This window comes from Panthera onca, chromosome F2 (genome assembly GCF_046562875.1).
Source record: "Panthera onca isolate mPanOnc1 chromosome F2, mPanOnc1 haplotype 2, whole genome shotgun sequence".
Lineage (NCBI taxonomy): Eukaryota > Metazoa > Chordata > Mammalia > Carnivora > Felidae > Panthera > Panthera onca.
Window position 1 is genome coordinate 20,589,471 of NC_138356.1, and position 19,010 is coordinate 20,608,480.

Sequence of the window (19,010 nt, forward strand, 5' to 3'; positions counted from 1 at the left end):
TGGTTTGGTAAGAGGCTGAGTGGCGGAGCTGGGCCCACCTGGCTTTGTCCCTTGGAGGCGACCGCTGCATCACCTCCTTACCCTCGGCCTCGATTTCCTTATCCATAAATGGCGAGCTCAGTACCATTTCCCAGGGTTCGTGCTCATTTAGAAATGTTGGCTAATATTACCCACGTGCAATCAGTTTGTGGTCACTCACATATTAGAAGACATTCCCCAAGGCTTGCATCAGCCTCGTGATAAGTGATACAGCACATTTTTCTTTTCGGCGGGCCTCTTCTTTCTACATTCTAAATAGAGTATGAACCGGCTAATTAATTAGGACTGAAAAAAAATTCCACTTGTGCCATCATCAGGAATGAAATCAGGTTTGAAACTAGAGCAATATAAAAACACTTAATTTTTTAGTCTATTGCAATTTTTAAGTCTTTTCTCATTTGGCAATAATAATTTTTCTTCCCCAGTTACAAAGCTCACAGATGACGGCGTGAATACGTAATTTCTGTGTCTGTAGTAATTCTGTGTGGTGCTGAACAAATTAACCTGCATTTGTCATGTGATGGGGGGGGAGGGTGGGAACTAAGGGTTTAAAATAAATATAAGAAAGATGGCATGGGGCGCCTGGGTGGCTCAGTCGGTTAAGCGTCCGACTTCGGCTCAGGTCATGATCTCGCGGTCTGTGAGTTCGAGCCCCGCGTCAGGCTCTGTGCTGACAGCTCAGAGCCTGGAGCCTGTTTCAGATTCTGTGTCTCCCTCTCTCTGACCCTCCCCTGTTCATGCTCTGTCTCTCCCTGTCTCAAAAATAAATAAACGTTAAAAAAAAAAAAATTAAAAAAAAAAAAAAAAAAAAAAGATGGCAGACTAATCTATGTCCAAACAGTTACAATACTAAGGAAGCTCGGAGTTGAATGAACTTTTAAAGAATTTATTCTATGAAGAATAGACCAGGTGATGGCCACAGGCATGACAACTGGGGGTCTAAAACAAATAGAGAAAAGGTCTTTTTCATCACAAAAATCAAACTCTACTCCCAGTCCCTCCCTCAGGGTTTGTGTTGAGTTTCCAGACCCTGAAGCTCTCTATGAATAGTCAGCGTTCACTACTTTTAGGTAAATTCACCAAAATTCCATTCTTGTTAAAAATTGTGAAGAACATTTCTGTGAAAGCTGGTGAAATCAGCTTTTTGGCCGGTCCCATTTTTCTGTTTCTCATCTTAGTAAAACTATCATCTGTTCGTAGGACACACCCATAAGCGAGGAAAACAAAGACAGAATCCTAGCATTTAGTTTTTACATTGTCCCCATACTGAGGGCTAGTAGCCTTCGTGAAGCTTCGTGTGGGAGTAGAACGCTTCTTGATCCTGGAAGGTTTTTCCACAGATGCTGCAGGAGCAGCCCTCATCTTCCTTGTGCGAGCGACGGACGTGGCTGTCATGGGCGGCGTGGGATGCAAAAGATTTACCACAGTACTTGCATTTGAAGGGCTTCTCCCCTGAGTGCTGCCTGATATGCGTGCGGAGGATGCTGGAGGCAGTGAACCTCTGCAGAGAACAGACAGCAGAAGAAAAAGTAAACTTCCATCACCTGCACAGCCAACTAGACAAAGGGGTTAACGCCAACGTCACTGACCCTTAGTTCTCCAATAGATGAATCTGGGTTTTAAGGCTATAGAGCACTCTTCGTCAACAGTAGCGGTCTCAATAACAAAAGGACATGACAGACATGAGGCTCAGGACCCTGCGTATAAACAAGCAATTCCAATGCAGGTGGACCCAGGACCACACCAAGAGAACGTGCATTAGAGGAGTAGTTCGTATTGGCCACGGTCTTGCATAAAACAGTATCCTATTGGTTTCTTCTTTTTTTAAAGATTTTATTTTTAGGATATCTCTCCACCCAACACAAGGCTTGAATTTATAACCCCACGACCAAGAGTCGCACGCTCCACGGACCGAGCCAGCCAGGCACCCCAGTGTCTTCTTTTTGTAAACTTAAAACGTTTTCAGGTGATTGCTTACTCACAGGCAGTCTTAAGAAATATTAGAGATTCTGTGTACCCTTTACAGAGTTTCCCTCAGTGGTACCTCTTGGAGAACTACGGTACAGTATCACAACCAGGATTCTGATGTTGGTAGTGAAGATACAGAACAATTTTATCATGACGACCCCTCACGTTGCCCTTTTAGGGCCATACTGATCCCTCTCACTCCCACTTTTTTCTTTTCAGCCCTAACAACCGCTAACTGTTCATTTTTGAGGCTGGTGTGTGGACAACAGCTCATGCCGTTTCTATTGCCGGGTAGCTCTCCCTGGTGTGGATGTGCCCAGTCTGTTCAATCACTTACCCGTTGAAGGACATCTGGGTTGTTTCCGGTGTGGGTTCTCATGAATAAAGCTGCTACAAGCATTTGTGCACAGGTTTTTGTGTAAAGATATAAACCTTCATGTCTAAGGTAAGTGACCAGGAGGACAACTGCTGGGTTGTATGGCAGTTACCAAGTTTAGTTTTTAGTGAAACTGCCAAATTTTTTCAGAATGGTTGTCACATTTTAGATCCCCAAGTACTTTGCTGTGTTTACGTATCTTTTCTTGGCCACTTCTGTTCTTTCCCTCATTCATTTCAGTACCACTTGTCACCTTCAAGTGGTATATTAGAGACGTAATGACTTCATTTTGGGGTCCATTGACTGTGATATAAAACACTGGTTAAACCGGTGACCTCGGATTTGGGGGGCTGAGAGAGAAGCACTGGACCACGGGGTGTCTGGGCACATGTGGAGTTGGGTCACTGCCTAGTCAGGTTCATAAGCTGTCCCTGCCTGAACACCCACACATGGTCAGTCTTCATCAGCTTAAGTAACTGAAGTCTAATGTGTCAACTGGGAGGCCAAATATTTAGTTCCCTTTCAGAACATCTCTCCGTACCAGGTTAGTTAGAAGTTACAAGGTAGGGATCAGAGTAAGAACTCCAGAAACAGAATGTGTTGTGGAGTTATTCTGACCCTGCTCTGGAAATCCTGGACAGAATTTATTCCTCAGGAGAGGCTGCTTTTTTCACACAAATCCATGGTCACCTTCCTTCAGTTTGTGCTGGCTCCACATGGTCTACTTCTGGCTCAGCCTCATTTCGTCATGTTGATTATGACCATTCTATTGACCCACAATTTCTTGGGCAGTAGGTTTCCCCAAGTCTGGTGCGCTCAATGTTTTATCCTTCTGTGGGAGGTTTAGACGTCCCCCTAAGACAGCCTATATTCCTTTTATGGCTTTATTATATAAAACTGATGACAGAATCAATCTATTCCTATGCAATAGGACTTGCTGCAATGATGGAAATGTTGTGTCCGTGCTATCCAATTTGGTGGTCAGCAGCCACATGGGGCTATTGAGCACTTGAAATGTGCATAGTGCAACCAAATTACTGAACTTTCCATTTTATTTCATTTTTATTAAATTAAATAGCCACATATGGTTAATGGCTCACTAAGCATTGGGCAGCACAGATGTTTATCATCAAAACAGGACATGAGATGTTTTGGTATAATTTCTAAAGCATGGTCAAACCATTGTTTCTATTCCAGCAACTCCTAACTACATATTTACATATTTGTGTCTTCATTTTAATCATTCAATATTCTGTATAATGTACATTAGATTCCATTTCAGCAATGTTGCTCTAGAAAGATAGAGGAGTTTGTGCTCTTTAATATTATGTAATTGTGTCTGCAATCATCAGGGCTGTCTGTAAATCAGGGGTGTATTTCTTTAAAAAAAAGGATTTTTTAAGTTTATTTATTTAAGTAATCTCTACATCTAACATGGGGCTCGAACTCCGACTCAAACATCAAGAGTCGTATGTTCTACCGACTGAATCCAGACAACCCTGCGGGGTGTGTTTCATTACACGTGACCCAAATGCCAACTTGGCAGTAGGAGATCGTGTCTGATCATCTTAAGCAAACTGGAACATATTTAGGGGTGGAAATGGGGTTTGGGCTGATGATGGACTAACCAAGAACTCCTTATAAGCCAGGCTTTATGCTTCAAGTTCTTAGCCATGAACATCCAAACGGGGCTCAAGGCAGATCCCTTGGAAGGAGATTCCATTTACCTTTGTGCAGTATACACACTGGTATGGTCTGTCTCCAGAGTGGACTCTCGTGTGTTTGTTTAGGCTGGAAGACTGAGAGAAACATTTCCCACACGTAGAACACTAAGGTGTAAAAGAAACATGCAGTTAAAAATCACGTCTTCATTTTACCATTATGTTTATCTGGGAGTAAGAGGTAAAATATTCTATTTATCTTGCGTATGTCTGTAGGCAGAGGATCAAGTAGACTCAGGCTGAGGGGGTCTAATTAAAGTAGTAGAAAGACGACCCAGGGCTACATCGGAAGAATCTGGAAGCATGAGTTCTGGTCCAGAGCCTGCTCAATGCTGTGGCTTTCCATAATTCCTCTAAAGTCTCTGGCTGTCAGCTGCTTCAGATGTACAAGGTGGGAAGTGAACAGGAAGAGAAGACTGAATTAGTCCTGCTCTGTCAACAAGTAGCTGTGTGACCAGAGCAAGTCAGTTAAACTTGGACCCTTTGTCTCCTGCTTTTCTTGATGGGCACCACCCAGTTAATTCAACAAGTATTTATGGAGTACCTACTATGTGCTCGACACTTTGCTAGAGACAAGGAGCTAAAAAGCTAGTGCGTGTGGTGATGATTATGGAGCACCAGATGGCAACACAGGTGGCAGGTGGTCTGAGACACATTGTACCTACAAAAAAGTACCAGTCTGGGAGTCCAGTAAAAGCATGTGATGCAGCATGTGTTCACCTGCTGTCAAAGGTTCATGTCGTTTCTCTGTGCTCTTGACCCTCATGACAACTGCTGAATCTTCTCTAGGATCCCGAACCAGGTAAAGGAACATATTTTGCCTCCACGCCCTGGTCCTCAGGTGTGCTTATGTGCACACACAGGAGAGAGGATATGTTTGGGGTAGATTTTATTTATTTTATTTATTTATTTATTTTTTTAAAGAAACGGTTTTCAAATTTACAACCTTTTTTTTTTTTTTAACGTTTTATTTTTTATTTTTGAGACAGAGAGAGACAGAGCATGAACAGGGGAGGGTCAGAGAGAGGGAGACACAGAATCTGAAACAGGCTCCAGGCTCTGAGCTGTCAGCCCAGAGCCCGACGTGGGGCTCGAACTCACGGACCGCGAGATCGTGACCTGAGCCGAAGTCGGCCGCTTAACCGACTGAGCCACCCAGGCGCCCCTGGGGTAGATTTTAAAAGTCTTCTCTAACTTTTCTGTGCTGTTTGAGGTTTTAGTAATGAGCATTTGTTATCATTACTATGATTGCTAGCACAAAAAGTCAAGTGTTTGAGTTAATACTACAAAAAAGAACAGATCAAATATAAAGACTAAATACATGATTTGGAAAATAAGACTAGGGGACTCTGAGAATGGGGAGCAAAAAAATTTAAAAGTTAAGCCTGGGTGGCTCAGTCGGATGAGTGTCTGACTCTTGATTTTGGCTCAGGTCATGAGCCTAGGGTCGTGGGATCGAGCCCCACATCAGGCTCCATGATCAGCTTAAGATTTTCTCTCTCTTAGCCCCTCTCCCCTGCTCAGTGTGCTCTCTCTCTATAAATTAAAAACAAGCAAACAACAACAACAACAACAACAGCAACAACAACAACACTTCAGAAAAAAGAACAAAAATGTTAAGCACAAGGAGGTAGCTAGTATCTGGCCAAAAGAAGTTCCAGGAGAAAATAAAGATCTAGAAGACATAATAATCAAAGAATGAACAAGAAAATTCCTTTCAGTTTAGGACTTATGCCTTCAAATGGAAAGACTACTTTGTACTTCACTGATTACAAAGCAGGACAAAAAGAAAAAGACATCCAACTTGGCACGTTCTGTTAAAATTTTAGAACTCCAGGGGCATGTGGGTGGCTCAGTTGGTTAAGCGTCTGACTTAGGTCATGCTCAGGTCATGATCTCACGGTCTGTGGGTTCAAGCCCCATGTCGGGCTCTGTGCTGACAGCTCAGATCCTGGAGCCTGCTTCACATTCTGTCTCCCTCTGTCTCTGCCCCTCCTCCACTCACACTCTGTCTCTCTCTCTTAAAGATGAATAAACGTTAAAAAAAAAAATTTTTTTTTTAATTTTTTCAGAACTCCAAAGATAAATAACAAATTCCATAAAGAAAAAACCCAGTTATTTATAAATAATCAAGAACCAGATTGATATCAAATGATAAGAGTAAATGGAAAGATGCCTTGAAGGTTTTTGAAAATTGGAAATCAAGAGAGAAGAAGAGTGAGATGTAAAAATCAGTGGAACTAATTCAGAAAGGTGATGAAAACTATCCAAATAATGACAGTTCACAGGCCTAGAAAGCACCTGGTTCAAATCTGAATAAGCTCCATGAAGAATGCTTTCAACAAGGATGTAAATATCATTTTACACAATTAAGAAACTATATTTACCTCTTGTAATTAGAAATCCCAGCAAAAACAAAAAGCTTAGGGGGAAGTCAAAAACAAAATACAAAGAAAGTAAAAAGTCTGGCATAATTTTGAGCAATTGATAGACTATAAGCAACGATGCTTTCTGGAAAAATAAAGCCTTCGCTCCATTGGTCAGGAATTTTAGGAGGTTGGAGAGGGCTGAGATCCCAAATTCACGTATAAACTTTTGGGACTCATTGTTATGAACTACAGGGATTTCCTCTGTCATTTATTTGTGTTCTTCATTAATTTTGCTCGACAAATTATATGAAAAGGAGGTACATTTAAGTTTTAAATGCTGGATATAGGGGTGACAATACAGGGTTTTTCATTTTTGGTTGTACACTCAGCATCTTCTTTTTTTTTTTTTTTTTAATTTTTTTTTTGACGTTTATTTATTTTTGAGACAGAGAGACAGAGCATGAAGGGGGGAGGGGCAGAGAGAGAAGGAGACACAGAATCGGAAGCAGGCTCCAGGCTCTGAGCCATCAGCCCAGAGCCTGACGCGGGGCTCGAACTCACGGACCGCGAGGTCGTGACCTGAGCTGAATCGGACACTTAACTGACTGCGCCACCCAGGCGCCCCACTCAGCATCTTCTAATTGTCAATTCTTTTTCAGAAACTGGTTGGTTTTTTTTTTTAAAAAATTATTTATCTTAACTTCTGCAGGTATGTTTCACCAGAGATATTTTTTCCCCTTCTTTTCAACTTAAATTAAATGTTTTGTTCAAGTTTTTGAAAAAATTAAATATATTTTATCACCTTAGAAGTTCAGTACTCAAACTTAAGTATATAAAATAAAGAAAACTATAAGAGCATTAAAAAATGCTTACCAGTAAAAATAAGAAAAGGAGTGCCATGAGAAATTCAGGTTGACATACTTAGAATGCAGCTAGATACATGCTTCGTGAGCTCAGGTCAGAGCTCTTGGCCAGGGATGGACATCCAAGGTGAAATGCTACTTATAGTCATAATAAAAGAGACAAGACCACTCAGGGAGAGTTTGCAAAGAGAAGATCACTAAAGAAGAATTGTAGGAACACTGAGGACACAGGACTCATCCTCTTCTATTGCCAGTTTAAAAAATGTTTCTTTCTCCACTCTACCATAAAACCCAACTCCTCACTTCACTCTGACCAGCTTCCATGCCTTCTTTCTCGTCTCTGTCATCTACTGACAGCCTGGTCTACGGTCCCTCAGTCTCAAAGATGGCAGCACCTGTGGTACCTGGGTGGCTCAGTCGGTTAAGCAACTGACTTTGGCTCAGATCATGATCTCACATTCATGAATTCAAGCCCCACATCAGCTCTCTGCTCTCAGCACAGAGACTTCAGATCAGATCCTATCTCCCTCTCTCTGCCCCTCTCCTCGTGCACACGCGCGCGCATGCGCGCACACACACACACACACACACACACACACACACACCTCTCAAAAATAAATAAACATTAAAAAAAAAAAAAAAAGATGGCAGAATCCGAGTACAGCTGCTCCACTCAAACCCCGACTCAAGACCAACACCGTCCTCAGAGTTTAAGCAAATGACCTAGCCAACTTTCTAGCAGAAATATCTTGATCGAGCTCTGATAACCTTTTCTTCGATTCTTTTTACTGAAAAACAAAAACAAATCCGATAGCTTCTCCTTTGTTAACCAACACCCTCTCTGGTCTTGTGGCTGCAGCAAATCTGACCAACAGCCCAAATGGTGTATCTCATCAGCTGTAAGATCCACCATTATTTTTTGTGCTAACAAAGAAAATGCCACCAATTGGAATGGTGGCATATCGTCCCTTGTTGAACACACTCCAATTTCAGGAACATAAAGATGTGAAAAAACTCCAACCCAGAACTGATACAATATAGCTTGTAAAACATTATTACTAAAACATGTAGCAATAGAAATCTTTTCCAAGGACATAAATTGATAAATCACAAGACAAATACAATGTGCCAATAAAATATAGTTTAAACATTTAGACCACATTAATTAAAATGCAAAGTAAAGCAAGATACCGTTTCCGTCTATCATAATGACAATGTAAAGAAGGACAGTAGCATTGCAGGAGACCTGGTGCTGCCTACTACATACACAAGCCCCCAACCGGGGCGGGACTACAAATCGACACATTCTCTGGAAGACAGTTTAGTGCCTCGATTCAAGAGTCTTCAAATTGTATACACCCTTTGACCCAGTTTTTCTACTTCTAGGAATCTATCCCAAAGAAATCATCAGACATGGATAACAGAGATAATGACTTGTATATAATATTGTTCACCACAGCAGCACTGGGGGGAAAAAATCACAAAGCAGAAGACTGGTAAAATCAATGATAGCACATCCATCTAATATATACTGATGCCGCCATTACTATGTTTATAAATGACTCATGATGTTGTGTTAAGTCAGAAAACTAGCCTCAGAATATCCCCAAGTATGTTAAAAATACATAAATGTACACATACACATAGAGAAAAACATTACACCTTAAATGTCTTAACTTGGGTCATGGCATATCAGGAGGCTTTTGTTTTGTCCAAAATATATTTACCAAACATACATTCTTTTCCCACGTTAAACAGTAAAAATTAGAAATAAATTTATCACTTTTTAAAATGTTTATTTTGAGAGAGAGCATGAACAAGCACGAGAAGGGGAGGAGGGGCAGAGAGAGAGAGAGAGAGAGAGAGAGAGAGAGAGAGAGAGAATCCCAAGCAGGCTCTGTGCTGCCAGCACAGAGCCTGACATGGGGCTTGAACTAATGAACCTTGAGATCATGACCTGAGCTGAACTCAAGAGTCAGCCGCTTAACCAACTAAGCCACCCAGGCACCCCAGTAATTTCACTGTCTTATACTTCAAATGTTCTTAGAATCCTGGTAAGTATGTGCTTTTCTGTGGGAAGTGGTATTTGGAGGGGACTGGGTTGGTGTGGACATCTTTGTAGATCTGGACCACCAAGGGGTTGTTGAAAACTCATTGTGTTGAATGTCTTTTGTCGAGCAAGATAACACATGATTATTGTAAAAATCCTCAAACTTTCTAGGAGTAAGTAATATAGTGACTGGGATTTCCCTGCAAGCTTAGCCGTGAACAGGTAAGATCCACCAGTGGGGGAAGATAAGGGCAGTTTTATGAAGATTACTCTCACTTTTCAAGTGAACAGAACTGGGACTCTGGGGTCACTCAGGTGGTAGCCTCATCAGCCAGTTCGACAGGGCTGGGAGCCACACCCATGTCTGTCTGCACCTAAGTCCCATCCTTTCTTCTAAACAGGCTCAATGGTGCATGCACTTTTTTTCACCAAGTCCGGCAGAGCAACCAGATATCCGGAATAGCAGAAAATGGCTCCCTATGGCCATTGTTGCTTTTCTTCCTGACAAAATCCTTGGCATGCCACAGATGCCTTCCATTCTTTGGGCCATGCCTCTGCCTCATCCTTATCTACAATGGTCAATATGCCTGCACAGATGATGGAACAACGTACAGTGATCTAAAAGCACATGCCAGGCTCCTTCTTGCTCAGAACATCTCGACCCTCTCCCTCTCCTCAACCAACTCTGCCTCTGACATAAATCAGACATCCCCTTGTCCTTCTAGACTAGGCTCAAGGCCACCTCTTCTGTGAGGCCTTTCATAACCCACGTCTCCAGGTAGAAGTGGACACCCTTCCTTTGTGTCCTCTCAACCTCATGCATCCGTTCTAGCACTGTGACGCGGTAGCTCCTGTCTGCCCCTCCACGGCACGTCCCTTTCTTCACAGACCCTACATCGTCAGGCACGGTGTCCCAGCAACTCACATCCAGGGGACCCTCACTGTGTCTTCAGGGGTTTGAGAAAGGGGCAGGAAAGCAATGTGAGTAACGGGCCACCCATCATTCGTCGCCGGACTTCTTACCTTGTGAGGCCGGTGCTTCTCATGCACGTGAAGGATGTGGATCCGGAGCCGGTCCCGCTTCTCAAAGGATCGTGTGCAGAGAGAGCAGGGAAATTTCCTGTCACCCTTGTCCACACAAGGGGTGTATTTGAGGTGCTTATCTCTGTAATATTTGTAGGTAAATACTTTTCCACATCTTTCACATCTGTAGCCTTCTGTAGACTCTGTCAAACACAGGAGGATAAGTGCCAGGGGCTTTGTCAGCTACCTTCCCTCATTCTTATTTCCTCCAGCAGGATTAAAAAAAAAAAATGTTTTTTCATGTTTATTTATTTTTGAGAGAGAGAGACACACACACACACACACACACACACACACACACACACACATAACGTGAGTGGGGGAGGGGCAGAGAGAGAGGGAGACACAGAATCCAAAGCAGGCTCCAGGCTCTGACCTGTCAGCACAGAGCCCGATGAGGGGATCGAACTCATGAACCATGAGATCATGACCTGAGCCGAAGTCAGACACTTAACTGACTCAGCCACCCAGGCGGCCCTCTCCAACAGGATTTTTTAAAAAACCTTTTATCACAGAATACTTTAAACATATACTAAATCAAACTAATGCACTAACAATCCCCCATGCACTCAACACCAAGCTTTGACAACGATCAACTTATAGCCAATTTTGTTTTCATTTAGATCACTTCCCTCTGTGACTATTTCAATACTAATTATCATTTGGTTCATAAATGCCTCGAACTGCAATCTTTAAAATATAATACTTTTAAAAAGTAGTAAACGTATTGTCGTTGTCATGCCTAAACAATGAACTCTTACTCCTTAAAGAAATACATATGTGTATACACGTATGTTTAATTACTTTCCAATCAGTTCGATCAGGGTTTGAAGTCTTCATGTTTTCCATGCTTTGCTATGTTTCTCCAGTCTATTAATTTAGCCCTGCCTCCAGCCCTATTTAAGAGCAGTTCAATCCGAAAGTTCTTTTTATTTATTTTTTAATTTTTTTAGCGTTTATCTATTTTTTAAAGAGAGACAGAGCTTGAGCATGGGAGGGGCAAGGAGAGAGGAAGACAGAATGTGAAGCATGCTCCAGGCTCTGAGCTGTCAGCACAGAGCCTGACTCGGGGCTTGAACTCATGAACTATGAGATCATGACCTGAGCTGAAGTCGGACACTTAACCGACTGAGCCACTCAGGTGCCCCTCGACACCACAGTTCTTGAAGCCACTTCTGACTGGCACGTGTTACAAGGCTGGGTTAATATACCAAAACATACCCATCGTGTCCCTTTCAGATCAGCCCAAGCTCTAAGTTCAAAGCAGTTCACCTCAGGCCATGATGGACACCAATTTCTTACTTCCTAGGCTTCACAAGAGCTGCTCCATTTGGCCCCTTTTATGAAGTCTTAGGCATTTGTTTAGCTCACAGTTTACTTCTCTGAACCTTTGGAAAAGATTCCAGAGCTAGAACCAACATGTATGGAGTAAGGCTGACAATATCTTGCCTTCCCTTGTATTTATAGGGTTACCATGATGATTAATTTAATCCTATCATTTATTGAGTTCTTACCAAAGAGTGATACTATCACTGAGTGATACACAAGATCCAGAAAGGTAAATCTGTTTTTATCAATGAAGGGAGAGGGAGAGAGGTTAGAGAGGGTTCAGCCGACTCTAGCAAGGGAGGTCCCAGGTCCAGGGGTGTCTATGTGTTGGGGGGAGAGGAGGGGACAGGGGCCACCTACAAAAGCCTCCCTGCTGAGGACACTCTGGATTCCAGAGGATCAAGTGGCTTTGACTGTGAATGCATCACTGAGACCTCATTGTCTGGCCCCAGAGAGAAAGAGAGAAGGGCCAGGAATAAGTATATGCAGGAGTCTGTAGATGGAAATCTTTTTAGCATCAGGACAGCAGGGAAGCTATCCATCAGGGGCTTTGTTAGTTGACAACTACCTCCCAGGCACGTTTAACAGGTGGCTAAGGAAATAAACCATTCATTAAGTAAATAACCAGGAAGGCAACCGCCATCCCCAGGATGGTCCACCGCCTGGCACGTCTATCACTTTCATTGAGGTGCTAATACTCTCAGAAGTCCCTTGCTGGGATGGTTTTAGCTCAGCACTAGAATTTTCATTGGTCAGAATGGCCTGGCCTTCCTGCTTCCTACGGTGGGAAGAGAGGGTCTACAAGACTGGATCAGTGACCTTTACAAATCAAAGCACTAGAGCACACCAAAATTCAGAATAATGGTTCGATAGGGAGTCTGCATGAGAACAACCACTTAGGCAAAAATAAGACTCCAACTTTGCTAACTAATTAGGGCTCACCTGTCTGCATTTTCTGCTCAGGTCTTTGGAAATTTAACTTAACCTGATAACTTCATCCTGTTCCCTTTCCTTCTTCATCCTCCCCACCCCCACTCCCCAACCTCAGTCAACTCCTCTTTTTAGCCAAGGGGTTTTCCAGTCTCGACAATGCTACTTTCTGCCCCTCCACAGTTTAGAGTTTGGTAACAATTAAGAGCTGTCTTCACATTCCACACCTCCATCCCCCAAAACACACACTCCACAGGCTTGCATACTCAAATAACCCGCCCACATAGGGTCCAGACTCTTCCCTCCCACTCAAGACGTTAAAGGGGGAAGGAAGTTCCCATCATTCCTCACCAAAAGACTTTGAGGAAAAGTTCTTTGACAGGATAGAAGAATTTCGATTTTTCTTTCCTTTTTAATCCTATTCAAAACCATTCATTAACAGAAAACAAATTAATTCATCCATAATTCTTTCCAACAAATTAAGCTGTTTACCAATTTCCTTCCATACACTGTCCCAAATATATTATTTTAACCCCATTTACTATCATAAGCCCTCATCCTTCCCTGTTCCTTATCACCAGATGGGGATTTCTGATTTCTGCATATTATTCTATATGTTAATATATCACCATTTACATAACAATTACTCTACTATTGAACATTTAGGTTGTTAGTGATTTTTCATTAATAGGGACGGTTCCATTGTAAAAACCTTCCTGGGCAAAGCTTGCCCTTCTGTACCATTTTCTGAAGACAAATTTCCAGAAGCATATTACTGAGAAATCAAAAGTTATGATCATTGTAATAGCCAATAATAGTGTTAAATACTTTTTCAAAAAGATGATTGTATCTTGTGAGTTATTGAGCATGTGTATATTTTCTCAAATGTATTCTTCAGTTTTATTTCAAAAACAATCAGTACATTTTGGAAGTCTTTCTGGAAGACTTCCCTAAGTATGAGGTAAGTGTGAGGTCCACGGACTTTAGAGAGTCCCACCATCTCACCACCACCCCCGACTTTACCCCCACACTATCCGCTCATTGGGGTAGCAGGAAGATAGATGGTTTACCCAACTGATTCCGAGAGGCCCTCATAATTTGGACTCTTGAAACAAGAGCCTGTTCATTATTCACTTCCTAATCCCAGTGAGCGTGTCCTTCCCCCTGGCTTCCCTATTCCCCAAAGCCAAATTTCCTTCCCTCTCCCAGCCTAACACACCCTATATTTCCTTCCACCTCTAAGCAGCTTTCCCTGCATTAGTCCTAATGTCTTCTGCTTCCCTTCAATACACACTAAGATCCAGGAGAAAGGGATATGAAGGTGTTGAGGATTATTTCCTGCACCAAAGGGTCTATGTTTGCAAGGGAAATGTGCGCGCATACAATCACTGTATTGTGTGATGAATGCAAATGTACTTCTTTTTTTCTAACTGTTACTTATCACACTTATTATAACATAATAAGGTGGTCTTCCACCCTATTACATACATTTTGCATTTAACTCATCCCACCCACCAGATCGGGATTCCCCAGCTTTTGTGTATGTAAAAATCACTCAGAGAATTTGCAAATCCCAGAGGCTCATCCCCAGACAGTGGGTTGGTGGTTCTCTGGCTCCTCAACCTTCTCATGTGGTCCAGGGGCCAACAGCATCAGCCTCCCCAGGAAGCTTGATAGAAATGCAGAATCTTAGGTCGTCCCAGCCCTGAATGAGAATCTGCATCTTTCCAAGATCCCCAGGTAGTCAACACCCACATTAAAATCTGAGAGTGAGAGTCTAACTCAGTGCTTCTCCAAGGGGAGGAAGATCCACAGTAGGAAATATATTTTATATTTGAGACTCAGTATACCACACATCTCCACTTGTAATCAAACTTCACCAAACAATACTTGAGATTCACATCGATATTTTCTATTCTACTCTATTCTAATTCTTTTTTTTTTTTTCTTTAAAGATGGTCTAAACCACTAAATTGATTTCCCACATTAAGATACTGCAACCCCTACTTGAAAAACACTGCTCTAAGAGCTTTGATGGAGTCATCAGCTGTGTTAGCCTGAGCAGAGATGAATCAGAAACTGGCTCACCTAGGGAAAGAAGTTGCATCCATGTATTTGGCCTTTATTTACTTTTTCCTCTGAGAGGAGGTGATGGGGAAGAAGAAAAGGTTTCCTTGTGAATATTAGTAGCCTCAGCAGCTGTGGAAAGATAAGGGCATTTTCCTTTCGCTGGGTAGTGCCCCCCTTGTTAGAGACATCCTCAGTTTAGTCTCCCCTGTATTAGCCTCTGCGAAGGGGGCGCCCCGCCAAGTCAGCGGGGATGCTGCAGGAGGGTGTGGTTCATGTGCCAAGTCCTTCTACTAGAAGAGCCTCACTGGGAAAGGCAAAGGCGTGCACTCACCTTCAGAGGGCCCAGGCGCCGGCTTCCCCTGCTCTGTGACCTGAAGGCTCATGGGAATGTCCAAAAACTTTTCATAGCAGTCTCCATACCACACAAGGAGCTCTTGGTTCTGGCAGATATCCTTGCAGCTCTCGTAAAATATCTGCCCCTGACACTGCACCGCAACCAGGTTCTGCTCCTTGGGGAAACGGGCGCAGTTGACGTAGGCCATCCAGTTCCCCGCACCTCCTTTTCCATCTATGAAGTGGCTCAAATGACCATCTTCGAAGATCTAAAAAAAATGAAACGTAAAGTTTAAAATGCGCTTTTTCTTTGTGCCTAACCTATAAAATTACTTATTAAAATTTATAGTCCAAATCTCATGCTTGAGTCCACTGAATATACTTATTATTAACATTATTAAGCCCAAATAGATGTATTAGCTTATCTCTATCGGTGCTGTGACATTCTTAAAGGTTCTTACTTTCATCACTTTAATTTCCAAATTTCTATAGTATCTTAATTCCATAAGCAGAGAAAAGGGGAACTAGAGAAGTTTGCATTTAATTCCCAACTTAAAGACAACCAATTAGTTTTGTGCTTTTTCCCAACCTGGTTGTCATGCATGTAATTCTTTCTCTGCTCTTGGCAATTCCACAGTCTCCAATGTTTTGTTGTTATCAGCAACCTTGTGATTAACATCTTCCACAGGGTCTGAATTTCAGATTACACTCCTGCCCTATATTCCTAGAAGTAGGAATTCAGGGTCAAGGGGAGGTACCTGATATATTCTAACAAACTGGAGTCCTACCAGCATGCCCCAAACACAGTCAAGAGTATCAGTTTTTAAAAACCCATAGCTAATTTCACAGGCAGATGATATCAAATTTAAAAATTTGTTTTTATTCTCTTTGGCATATTCTCAGCAGCACTGTATAACATTTAAACCATTTGGTTTTGCCCATAAACAAAGATAAATATTAACTCTTCAATATGTATATTCCATTGATAATCTTCACAGATTAAAACAATTTAAGGCATCAGGAAACACAAAGAATTCACTTAGAGGTGCTATCTTAATGGAGTGAATATCTACCTTTCCTTCTCTCTCTTTTTTTTAAGTTTATTTATTTATTTTGAGAGAGAGAAAGAGAGAGAGAGAGAAAGTGAGAACACGAGCTGCGGAGGGGTAGAGAGAGGGGGCAGAGGATCCGAAGCAGGCTCTGCACCGATGCAGGGGCTTGAACCCACAAACCGTGAGATCATGACCTGAGCGGACGTCAGAAGCTCAGCCAACTGAGCCACCCAGGCGTCTCTCTTCCCTTCTCTTTATACTGTAAAACAGGCAGCACAGAAGCAGAGTGACCCCCTCCCACGGGGCCAGAAGCTGACACTGTTCTCCACTGGCTTCATTTCCCACTTTGTCAACCCACCAGAAGCATATTTATTTACCTCCCACATCAGAGAATTGTCTCCATAGGTCTTGACTTCACTGGCGTTGACCACTTTACCTTGAAAGGGTCCAAATCTGACTCCTTTGGCAACAAGGCTACTGCAGAATACACCAAAATGCCGCACCTCACCAAACATCGTCTGCTTGAGGCAGAGACCTAGGGGAAAAGCCCGAGGCAGGAAAGCCAATGAGGCAACTGACTGCATTACATCAGGACAGAAACCCAAGCCAAAGACCCTGCTTACCTTCTGGTAGTTGAAGGGAGTCTTTATCCAGAGTTCGACAAAGAGAATCAGATCCTAGAAAAGGGGTTAAGATTTTATTTTTCATAAGGTGTTTCCCTCCCTACTTCTTAGAGGTAACCATTATCCTTAGTTTAATGTTGATTTATCCTTTATATTTTTCCTGCTCCTTTTACGTATAAAATTTCTCCTTTGAGACTCAGAACAGCCCCTGCAAGGTTATGTAATTAACCTCGTTTTGCAAATTTAAAGAACTTGAGAAGCAGAGATAATGCTGATTTTGAATAAGGTGGAGATAGATAGATGGCTAAACTGGGACTCCCAGTATGAATTGCGTGAGGCCCTAGTGGAGCTACCTTGCATTATCCCGGTAGAATCTGATCCCAGCTGACATCCACTATGTGAGCCATGTCTCTCTTCTCCCTCCTTCACTAAAGCCAACCTTAGGAATCAAGCATTAAAGCAAGTACAGCCTCAGAAGTGAGGGCTCCATCCTGATGGGAAATATCCACACTTCCCCGCTGGACTTGAGCCGTCTCATATCCACCTTGAAGTGCTCCTTCCCCACTCCTCCTCCCATCTCTATTCCCATCCAACCCGACTCCTGCCCGACGTGACCACCTTTACCAGAGCCGTCCGTGGGGACCAGGAAACCGGAAACCGCGTGGTGCAGAGGGGCTGAGTGATCCAGGCTGGGAATGACCCCGAACAGAACTAAGTGCAGGTCCTCCTGGGTGAAGTGGTAGCGGTGAGATGATTTCCCTTGTTGGTTCAGGGGTTTGGAGCCCTCCTCAGACCGCTTGCTGGGGGAGCAAGATAATAACTGGGAGGCCTTCACCCCCTCAGGGAACAGGGAAGCATTCACAGCCGGCGGCGGCATTAAAATTTCAGGTCCACAGCACTGGCCACTGTCACTTCGGCCACCAGTATGGCCCAAGTCTTCACCGGTGGCGCCTGCATACTCGCGGCTGCTGTTGAGGAAGTGCGGCACCTCTCTGGGGAGGTGGGGAATTGGGGACCACGGTGGCAGCTTGCTGTAGCAGGGCAGGTCGTAGAGCGGCTCCCTCTGCAGAGCCAGGCTGGTGCTCAGCAAGAGAGGCGCGGGCCGGAAGGCAAAGGGGGGCATAGCGTGGGTTGCAGTCACGGCGGCCTCCAGCTGCGGGAAAGTTTGGAAATCTTCCTCCGCAGCGGTTAGCATGTTCGCATAGTGGCCATAGGGCGAGAAAGGCGTGTAGTAGGCGTCCAGGTGTTGGGGGCCGCCCTGGAGCCTCTCAGGAGGATAGCACATCTTGCCCTGGGGTCCGGCCTCACCTGGCCGCCGCAGAGCCATCCTGGGGGCACAGCGCGCTGCGGGTCTGCAGGAAAGCAAGCGCAGCCGAGTGAGGTGCGCAGGGCGCTGCGACCCTGCTCCTCCCTGCCTACCCTCTATCATCCGAGCTAGCCCCGGGTCGAAGGGAATCGCCTAAACCTCCCAACTCGATCTCGCAAGCCCTACCCCACAAACAAAACAAAACAAAACAAAACAGAACAAAACCGCAATGCAAACAAACACACAAAACCCCAAACGAAAATCTTCCGGGATCTTGCTCCACTCCAAGTTCCTGGTAAGAGTCGCTTTTGCCTTCCCTCTCCAGACGCACCCCGACCAAGCACAGATGGTTTCCAACAACCTACTCTCTACATCTCGCCCCAAACCCGGCTCCTGCAAATTTTAAGTTCCCTCTTCCGCCTTCTCTGTCCAACGAAAGTCTTTTACAGGGTGGGTTGGAGCCCCCAGACCCTCCCACTCCCGGGGCCGCGGCCCGAGCGCAAGGCCGTGGTGCGCTTTGGGGCAGGCGGCAGCTCCAGGCGCTCCTGGGTCCCCAGCAGTCAGGGAATAGTCAAGGGCCCCCAGCCCGTGAGCGCAGAAACAGACGAGCTCCCCAAACCCGGACGCAGGTCGGGGAGGCCTTCGCTCCACGATTCTCGGCTCTGACCCCTCGGACCCAGGAGCCCGGGCTGCCGAGGAGGAGGAGGGCGCCACCTTCGGCTCCACTCGGAGCTCCGCAGCCGGCGCCGGGTTTGCCACATGGCCGAGTCCCGCCACCTTCCCCAAGTCCCTGTGGGAACTCTGGTCACTCCACCTGCGGGTTTAGGGAACCTGGGTCGAGTCCCAGGCCAAGTGGGAGAGAAGCCTCGGCAGCTACCGCTCCCACCCCGAAAGGATG

The 19,010-nt window shown here is 44.2% G+C and overlaps 1 protein-coding gene across 1 annotated transcript; it reads right to left on the minus strand.

The window, feature by feature from the left end:
• Window positions 1–1,312: 1,312 nt before the first annotated feature.
• On the minus strand, window positions 1,313–18,235 carry PRDM14 (PR/SET domain 14). The gene is made up of 7 exons (XM_060611719.3): window positions 17,431–18,235; window positions 16,807–16,860; window positions 16,561–16,718; window positions 15,130–15,400; window positions 10,410–10,612; window positions 4,111–4,212; window positions 1,313–1,540 (listed from the first exon to the last, which is right to left on the minus strand). The coding sequence occupies exons 1-7, from the start codon at window positions 18,233–18,235 to the stop codon at window positions 1,313–1,315; spliced, it is 1,821 nt and encodes a 606-aa protein (XP_060467702.2).
• Window positions 18,236–19,010: the final 775 nt, after the last annotated feature.

Bases quoted from the DNA above. Each gene is read 5' to 3' on its own strand.
- PRDM14 (XM_060611719.3), bottom strand. From the start codon at position 18,235: ATGATAGAGGGTAGGCAGGGAGGAGCAGGGTCGCAGCGCCCTGCGCAC. The intron at 10,613-15,129 runs GTGAGTGCACGC...TGTGTTTGACAG, and splicing joins GGCGCCTGGGCCCTCTGAAG to AGTCTACAGAAGGCTACAGA. The intron at 4,213-10,409 runs GTAAGAAGTCCG...TTTACACCTTAG, and splicing joins AGAAGCACCGGCCTCACAAG to TGTTCTACGTGTGGGAAATG.